The 10,235-nt window shown below is 39.0% G+C and overlaps 1 protein-coding gene across 1 annotated transcript; it reads right to left on the reverse strand.

Annotated features, from left to right (window-relative positions):
* Window positions 1–151: 151 nt before the first annotated feature.
* LOC124273222 (nuclear nucleic acid-binding protein C1D-like) lies at window positions 152–9,435 on the reverse strand. Its single transcript, XM_046708439.1, has 5 exons — window positions 9,001–9,435; window positions 7,088–7,154; window positions 2,352–2,407; window positions 1,995–2,139; window positions 152–883 (listed from the first exon to the last, which is right to left on the reverse strand). Exons 1-5 carry the CDS (start codon window positions 9,136–9,138, stop codon window positions 777–779), a joined length of 513 nt encoding a protein of 170 aa, XP_046564395.1. The 5' UTR covers window positions 9,139–9,435; the 3' UTR covers window positions 152–776.
* Between the last annotated feature and the right edge of the window lie 800 nt (window positions 9,436–10,235).

Here is a 10,235-nt window from a genome sequence, read left to right on the forward strand (position 1 = left end):
CTGTCAACAGTAACTTTATACTCATTTTAGAAAATGTACGGATCAACTAATCTTGTGCATGTGTAGGAAATATAATTTGCTACCAAAGTACCATGTAAAACATTATAGTTACTGCATACAACAAACACAAGCAAAGAATTCTTTCAATCAGCAATGTTATATTCAATGTTTATTATTTCTCTGGGACTCCAATAGTGAACAGTTCTCAAGTTAAATAAGGCAATGTTATTGAGAGGTGTTTTTACACTGCTTTTAACAAACTTTCACCTATATTACGGTACTTATACAAAATTATTTTTCGGCAATATGTGCAAGCTGACCTCCATACGTACTATAGTTAAAATTAAATGTCTTTTTCTTGGATCTCTCCAGCAATGTAAGTGTCCTGTGTGTTTCATGTGAACAGGACTCACTTTAGTTCCAGTTGACACCAGATAAGCAACTTGACCTTCCAGGTGTCTTAACTGAACAACAGTTCATGCATCAACTCAAGTAACTGAGATACACAGCTTTGCATCCTCCAGCACAACACTCATCAAGATCACAGTCTTGCAGTCAGCCTGGACAGGGGACTTTAACAACACATCATTTCTCGAACTTGCCAGGGCCATGTAAGTCAGTTTGTCACCAACAGATAAACATCGGTTCAAGAATGAGATGGCGCAACTGGTCCAGGACAACCAATGTACCCTCATCCTGGTACTGACTGTTGTAGGTCTCCTGCTAGTACATCAGCATCTGCACAACTTTTCAACATCCACCTGTCTAGCATCCTGTCACCTGGTCCTCCTGCCCTTCCCAGACTCCTCAACATCATCAAACTTCCTCTTCCTGTTCCCTCCAGGGGCAATGCTGGAATGTGACTGGGATGGTCCTGCCTCGTCTGAATAGAAGAGATTACCTATTTAAATCCTACTCACTAGTAATACGTAGAGTAAGGATACATATCAGATAAACCATAGTTAAGTTAATAAGGACGTGTTCCACAAATAAATGGTGTGACCTGGAGCTTTTCTTGGACTATATCCTTTAAACACAAATTGTTTGGGTACAGTCAGTCCTCGTATATCCGAACTTCAGATATCCAAAGACCTCGGTTTCCAAACATTCTTCACAAAAAACGAAATTTTCCAGTTACAATTTACTTCGTATATCCGAATGTTCGGTTTCCGTATATGAACGGTCAATTTTGGTATCGAAACAGCAAAATATGACAAATTTGCCTTGTATATCCGAAAACCAAGGCTGTTGTCGGCAAGATATCCGAATGATTCGTTTGTCCGAACAATTCAATAAAAAAATCAAAGTGTTTGGATAAACAAGGTCTGACTATATCCCATGATTATTTTTGTAGAATCTGTGGGTCCTAAAACGAAATTACCCCTTGAAATCCTTTGAAAGTAAGGATACTGTAACTTGCAGGTGTCACCATTGTTGCTTAAATATGTGGCCGGCTAAACCTGTAGTCTGTGACTGCTTTCAATTCAGCCAATTAACAGGCAAAAATGTGGCTTGTCTCACCCCAAATATATTTCGCAATATTTGACTTGCAAAGATAATAGGAGGAGGGGCACATTATTTTAGCAAGTGTATAAACGCAGCAAAAAATCTACTGGGTACTGTATCGTGGCAAGAAACTTCGCGACACAATTGAGCACTGATGCAACGTTTCACTCCTGGTCTCTTGGCTACCCTGTGAGTGAGTGAGTTTAGTTTTATGCTGCATTTGGCAATATTCCAGCTATATGGCGGTGGTCTGTAAATAATCGAGTCTGGACAAGACAATCAAGTGGTCAACAGCATGAGCACCGATCTGCGCAATTTTGAACCGATGACGTGTCAACCAAGTCAGCGAGCCTGACCACCCGATCCCATTAGTCGCCTCTTACGACAAGCATGGGTTACTGAAGGTTCATTCTAACCCGGACCTTCACGGGTAGGTTACCCAGTAACTAATCTCACTTCCATAAGCCTAACCCTTTGACTTGTCTCACCTCTACCCTGTGGCTTGACCTTCTTCTGTGCCGCCTGCCACAGAGCACTCTTCACCATACGTTTAGCAGCTCCGGAGTTAACTTTCGGGGCTTTTGCTTTGTCTTGAATCTCCTTTACACGGTTCATGTATCCACGCACTCGCTCCTAGAGAACACACAGGAAACTGGAAACCCTTCTTCACAGTAAAGAGCATCAGAAACATGATAACCATTACTTCATATATTTGGATTTACATTTGGTTGGCAGGTTTGGGATGACATTTTTTTAGATGACAAGTTTTTGAATAAAATTATCTACCAGTTGGACAAGACCATAAAGGGAGGCTACTCTTAAAATACCAACAGATTCCGTCTTACCAGCTCCTGTTTGATGGCATGGTCTTTGGGGTTGATTCCACACACATTCAGATACACTGCAACAACAGGAGGTGAGGTGAAATTAGGTTTAACGTCTTGCTTGAGAATATTTCGCTCATATGACGATGTGCATGCGTGTGTATGTGTATGTGCGGCTGCTTGTACTAGCCCAGACTGAAGCTGGTTTTAAAGTGCTAGCTCACTGAGATACCATGCCGCAGTGAAGCATGAATACCCCACTCAGACACATTATACTGACTCCGAGCCGACCAGTCCTTGTTGTTCCCATTATGCCGAGTGCCAGGCAGGGACCAACAAGTACCATATTTTAACGTCTTTTGGTATGACGCGGTCGGGGATCAAACCCGCGACCTTCCGCTCTCCGGGCGGACGCTCTAACCACTACACCACGGAGGCGGTCTGCAACAACAGGAACACAGGATTGAATCAATAGGACAAAACAGATAATCAACAGTGCTGGTTGCCTGTTACAGGTTCTACTACACCAAATCAGAATCTGTAGTGTAACAAGCACATATGGAGCCTTCAGTGCAGACTTGATTCATCTCACAGCTATGATTGGATGAATTTGTGAAAGATTTTTGTGTCATTTAAATGTACATCCATCTAGTAATTAAAACTGACTATATTTTTCAATATTTCGTGCTTCCATTTTTAACATGGTGACCCATGCTGAATGTGACCACATGTATTTTCAAGCGGTGACATTTTGTGCAGGACTGGCGTTGGTCTGTTTGGCTTCTCTACTCAGAAAAGAAACTGGTTGAGGTAGTCATAAATTTGGTTTTATTGTTGCTTTAAGACCAGAATATGCACACATGTACATGTAATAGCTCTTGAGTGCAGTGTGTGAAATAGCCACTGGCCCGGTAGCCCGTGGCTTGCAAAAACCCAGTCGGGCCAGTAAACGCCCCCAGTCACTTGCCCGACTGGCTAGTGAATTTTCATGGGGTCATTTTCTAAAGATATAACTCTCTCCGACTTAATAAGTTATAATGCACTTTTAAATGGTTATGGCCTGATAAAAATGTTTATCATATTAGCAACTCAATGATGAAACCCATGCCATGCTGACAATATCTTACTCTCACCTATTTTTGTAATCTTTTGCTTAGTTTCTACATTCAAATTTCGGGCTCTGAATTATTTTGAGGGTGAGTAACTTTCAGGCATAGCTAGCCCGACTGGCTAGCAAACTTTGGAAACTATTTCACACACTGTTTGGGGGCCTTAGTTAATTTTTTAAAAAAACAACTATAGATGTCAATGGGAAAATATTTGGTTTTGTGTCACATACAATTAATATGGAATCTAGTTGTAGTGACTGGCTTGTTGGTCCCTTGTCAAAATCTAAGTCAGATGGCTCATCAATATTGACTGTATTGACTTGATTGATCTACATCCCTACCACATAACTACTGGGGCTACGGAGTACCACAGTTCTGCTGCAGGACAGATCTAACAGTCATTTAATAATATTTCAATGAAAATTTCTATTTTCATCATTGCAAAGAAAGATAAAATCATCAATTTGTTTGTTGACATCTTGCTTCTCATTCATGAACGACAGAGGCATCCAAGTTGGGGTTAAAAATTTAATAAACGTTCCCACATAGGCGGTTACATTCAAACTGATCATGGAAAACACATGTACAGGTACTTCCGTTAAAGAACCACTAAACTTTGTTTTTTGTTACTCTTTTAACCATTACATATGAAATATTTGTGGTTAGTCTTATGCGGAACACCAAATTTATTCTTTAAAAACTTGTGGTTAATTAATACCGAGCGATTAAAAGTGGCCAAAAAGTCGCCTGCTTCCCTCTCGCCCGCTAACGAAACCACAGACAGGTTACGTAACTCTGTCGCCAGAGCACTGCAGTGACGTCATATGAGGAACGATTTTCAGTTAGTTGTATAGAAAGTGTGTATAGCAGCTCATCATTTTGATGATTTCTCGACATGAACGGCGACATGCCGAATCGTTGCTTTGTCGTCAATTTCTCCTAGGGTGGGTGATGGTGTCACTGCGCACAGATTTCCACAGGACCCGCAGTTAGTGCTAAATGGGTTATGTTTGTGAGTCGCGGGCGGCGTTGTGGAAGCCTGAAGCGATATCTTACTTGTGTTCAGATCGGCTTCACGGAAGTTAAAGAATCAAAACTACTTACTAGTTATAGTAAAATATGTATATGATTGATGACCATAAAGATTTTCCATAACACAACTTGTAACATAACGATTTCTTCCTCGAAGTGAGGTTGTGGTCGAAGTAACAATAATATTGTAAGTAGTATTATATTGACACCCACCCGCTGCCAGGAGAAATTGTTATGTTATAAGCTATGTCATGCAAAATCCTATTGGCCATCAATCAAATACATATTTTACTACCAGTAGAAAGTAGTTTTGATTTTGTAACTCTGTGAAAACAAACCTACATAGCATTTATCCACAGACTGGCGGATGTTCCCCCGACAGAGCGCCGCCATTTTGAAAATCGTAAAGTCTGTTAGAATTAATGAGATTATAGTTTGTTTTCATCAAGTTAGAAAATCAAAACTACTTTCTTCTTGTAATTAAATATGTATTGGAATCATAACCAAAAGGATTTTGCATGACACAACTTATAACATAGCGATTTCTTCCACGAAGCGAGGTGGGGTCGAAGTCACAATACTAGCGATAAATTTCTTGCTACATTCACGTGGTTAATGTCCACTCACCAGTATGTAGATACTAGTCAGTAATGCGTCTTTATATTTGGTCTTATAATCCTAATTAGTTTATTATCATACTTTCATGCATTTTGAAACTAAATAAAAGCTGACGATCTGCTGATACTTATAGTGAATTTATAACAGAACTGTAATATCTAGACATTTTTATAGTTTGCCAATGTGAATCATAATTAGCACACACACCCTAGTGTATGTTGTCTGTCTCATTACACTTCACGGCGAAAACAATGATTCTGTTGAATGCTACGACAAATGAATAAAAACAAAATGCAAATATTAAAATTAAAACAGATTAAAGTTATAGGAACAATATCAGGCCATTACCTTGTTTGAGGAATGTATCCATCAATATCCACAAAACTGTTCCAAATGATGTGTCTTTTAACAGTTTAATATCTGAAAAAGTGATAAATCTTTTCAGGTATTGGTGTATAGTCTCATTGGTCACCCAAGATAGCACACCTGGCAACTAATTGCATAATGTCCGCCTTTCATTAAAAGCGGTAATTTAGTTAGCCAATAATGGGCAATCAATCAATGTATTGCCGGTTAATCCTTTGAAAGAAGGGCGTTGTTTTTACGCAGAACACCGACACGGCAGAGTGAATTCAGTATAGATTAGTAAATCTACATACATAAACACTACCTTTCAACAATTCCGCTGTGTAAGATAAAAGTAATTAATCAATCAGCGTGTTATCGGTTAATCCTTTGATCGATGTTTATAATGTTGAATATTTACTCAGACACAAGATATGCCAAATGGGAACCTTTGTCGGGTAATCTAAGTGTGTTACCACTAATTATACCTGTTATAAATTCATTAACTGACCATCAAGTGAATGATGACAAATAACATGTGTAGGTTTATACCACCAAACACGGGTTACAACAAAGAGAGTATTAATTGCTGTATTGCATGTGAAAACTTATGGAGCGACACTGTTTTGAGAATACAAACAGATTTTTACATGACATGATTAAATATCGAGGTAAAAAACACAGAAATGGGATCAATTTGGATCAGTCATTATACAAATAGGGCCTAACGACACCAATCAATTGTGACAGAAGCGTCTATGAAAACAAGTTGTAACTTCGGAAACTAGGCAAAGCAGGAGACAAAATTAAATGACAGTAGATTGTGAGAACATATAGCTTTCATTTTCCACAACAATTGTCACGATTTCAGGTTTATACAAGCCTGTAAACAAGATAATTTACCCCCTAAAATGTAGATGAATTCTGCATCGGCCCTCAAAGCTATTCCTCATATGACGTCACAGAGTCGCGTCGCTCTGATTGGTTGAAATTTCGTTCGCGGGTGAGAATTGTGCACTGTTGTCAAAAAGGTCGATTTAAGTCAATTAAAGGTCGAAATGAGTAGTTTTAATGACGGGGTTTCATTTATAACGATGCCAGTTAGTGATTTATGTATTTTTACCCCCTAGGGTTTATGTGACCTTTAAAGATAAAAGGGAGTTAATTGTTTTTGTCTTTTACATACCGCTAAAAACAATAAATGAGAAAGTTATTCTTCGTACATTCAATACCCACAAAGCAATATAACTGCAGTTTACTCCAACATTGTTACTTGTACAAAATGAATTAAGCAGAACTTGAAACATAATCCAGTTTAGGATTTTGGCTACAATTTGTTTTTCAAAGGACCACAACAATCCTCTTATCATGCCTATCATGCTTATGAGGGCTGATAGTTAGTATTATTGAGAGAAATGCATTACGTATTTTTAGAGAAGTGTGGTGGGACATAGTGCCTTTAATGCTGAACATTAGAATTGTGAATGTCAAGGTCTTGTTACTTCAAACCTCAATCTATCAGTATCATGTTTACCTCAATTCAAAGACTAATGAGAACTGAAGTGGCTGAACATGCCAACATCAATACCTGACTTATTGTATTGGGAAGGTACCATGATGACAAAGATAGTGGAAACCGTTGGGTGAACTTACTCCAGAACAATGAGTTGACAGCATAGGAGGCCACCAGGTCCATCTTGCCCATGTCCAGAGGCTCCAGCTGAAAATCAAAGATACTGACATAAAACAGTAGTAGTTGTAGTAGTAGTAGTAGTAGTAGTAGTAGTAGTGCTGGTGGTGGTGGTTCAGAAAGAGATGGAGAGGAAGGAGGTGAGGTGGAAACGGGTGTAGCACCTTACTTAAGAATATTTCGCTCCTATAACGACGTGCAGCGTGTGTATGTGTGGCTGCTTGTACTAGCCCAGACTTCAGCTGGTTTTATAGTGCTAGTTCACTGAGATACCATGCTGCAGTTATGCATGAAAACCCCACTCAGACATACTATACTGACTCAGAGCTGACCAGGCCTTGTTTTACCCATTAATGCCGAGCACCAGGCAGGGAACAACAAGTACCATATTTCCAAGTCTTTTGATATGACACGGCTGGGGATCAAACCCACAACCTTCCACTCTCCGGGCAGACACTCAAAGTTGTAACCACTACACCACGGAGGCAGTCTGGAGAGGAAGGAGAGAATGGCCATCCAGACAATCCAGTCATCAACAGCATGAGCATCGATTTACGCAACTGGGAAATGATGACGTGTGTCAACAATGGTCAACCAAGCCAGCAACCCTACTACCCTCTCCCATTGGTCGGCTCTTATGACAAACATGGGTTGCTGAAGACCAATTCTAACCTGAATCTTCATGGGTCCAAATCGATTGTACAAACAATAATTATCTGTAATCTTCTATAATCTTACTCACCATGCTTATACTAATCTTTTTTGTTCATGTATATTATTGTACCATGTGTACAGTCATATCAAGCGGAGTGAAAGACATTACTCTCATCCACTTGCACAGCCATATTCACTAATACAAACACTTAACAAATCACATTTCATATAGCTACTTGAGGTCATACTTCCAATCGGTCCAGCCACTTATGGCAGGGGTGGAAATAACCCATTGCCCGACTTCCGAGTCCAGTGTTTTTTCTGTCGGGCAAGCAAATTTGTATATCACGCTGTACTGGTGTCCAGTTGACTTTCCAATGTTAATAATGTTGTTTATTTAAAAAATCAACAAGAAAACGGCCGGTATAGTGGAAAACTTATCGGGGCAAGTGATTTTACATGTGCCACTGTACCGGAGTACACCAGCAATTTTAAAGTTATTTCCACCCCTGTTATGGACATTATTAATTTATGGTTAGGTGGTGTGATGATGATGATTATGGAGAAGCATGTAATGATGTACAATGTGAATGATCCCTCCCTGCATGTCATGCATGTACAAAATTAATCAATTTTTTTTACTAATTATATATTACATTTGAATGCAATATGAAAGTGAATAACTGAAATAAATCTGGGTAAGTGTGAGGGTTACCTTGTCCACACAAAAATGAGATGATTGGGAAAGATTTCCGCCCGTAACCCTGTTTGTCAAAATAATTCCATGTACCAAAGAATAGATGGTTTTTATCGAAGCCTACTCAAACCCTAACCCTGACATAATGCTAAAACTAAACCCAAAGCTTAAATACTAACCTCTAGAAAACATCATAATAAATAGGGGCGGTGGGGTAGCCTAGTGGTTAAAGCGTTGGCTCGTCACGCCGAAGGCCCGGGTTCGAATCCCCACATGGGCACAATGTGTGAAGCCCATTTCTGGTGTCCCCCGCCGTGATATTGCTGGAATATTGCTAAAAACGGCGTAAAGCCATACTCACTCACTCACTCATAATAAATAGCATTCATGTCAAGCGGGGGATCGGAATTCTTCCCCTATCTGTATTAACATCTTTTTAGTGTGACTGTTGGAATGCTATGGTTCGTCTTCTATTACCATCGCCATCGTGATTACGCACTACTAAATAAAAGATTTCAGTGCCACCTTTTCAAAGAACTCCATTCTTGGTTTCGCCAACAGCGGCTTCAACTCGGTCTCCAAGCTGGTCAGGGCTGTATCAAATGAAGCCAGCTTTTCTTTCATTTCACTCGGAATACCACCACCATCTTGACCACTCGTCATTTTTAGTTGTTCACCAGATTCAGCACTTCAAAAACTTCAAAACTGTCTTCGTTTTCTCACCATAAAACTGTTTTCGTTTTCTCACCACATGTTGTGACAGGGCGGTGTCACTGGTATTAGATCGCTCCGATAATCCGTACAGCTTCCTATGTTTTCTTTATCACCTAAAACATATATATGATGCTTCCGTTTTATTTCACAGCCTGAATTGTTATAACCGAAATAAAATGTGTTGTAAACATTGTTGAAATAGAACTATACAGTAGCAATTATAATATAAATATGTTTTCTGGTGCATTATATTCGATAAGCTGTCAAGTTGAACCGTCACCGGTTAAGGGGGACGCAACTCTTCAGAGGATATGCGCTGACCACTAAAAGTTAATATATCATGATTTTCAGCCATTCTCAGTTAAGTTGTACAAATGCTGTCGGACTGGTTACAGTCCCTGCTATCCATAAAGTGAAACTGATTTTCATGTGAAATCGACAGTATTCAATAGTCAAATGTCATAGAAGTTTATGGTAAACTCCAATAGTCACAAACATTTGAGAAAATATTTGAAACTGACTGTTCCTTTACTGTTGGTTATGCTTTTTGTGCTGTCGGTGATAGATATTGCCGTCAATGATTCTCTTCTAGATAATATTCCAAAGACAAGTCAACCTTGTAAACCAGCATAATAAAATTTCAAAGTGAGTTTTTATATTCAAGATAATAAAAACCATGGATGAGAAAGAAACAGAAAGACAATTTTTGTTTCAATTTTGTCGGTAGAAGTAACGTAATTTACGTTATGGTAACTGATGTACATAACATTTACTATTTACAAACAAGTTAAATAAGTAAAATGAGTGGTATGCTATGCAGAGAACAACATTGTTTTCAAACGAATGTCAACTGATCAACAAGGAGAATCTACAGAACGAACTAACCCATTTTATCTTTAGTTATTAGAACGATTTTTTAAGAATGTAATCCTACGTGACGGTCACAGTAAAATAAGTCTCATAGGAATCGATGCTGGCCCTAATCCATTTAAATGGATAGCATAACCGTGTATGTTTCCAAACATTAAATCACCAAAACGGAGCAA

The sequence above is a fragment of the Haliotis rubra genome, unplaced genomic scaffold (assembly GCF_003918875.1).
Source record: "Haliotis rubra isolate DU_JTF1 unplaced genomic scaffold, ASM391887v1 Scf178, whole genome shotgun sequence".
Taxonomy (NCBI): Eukaryota; Metazoa; Mollusca; class Gastropoda; order Lepetellida; family Haliotidae; genus Haliotis; species Haliotis rubra.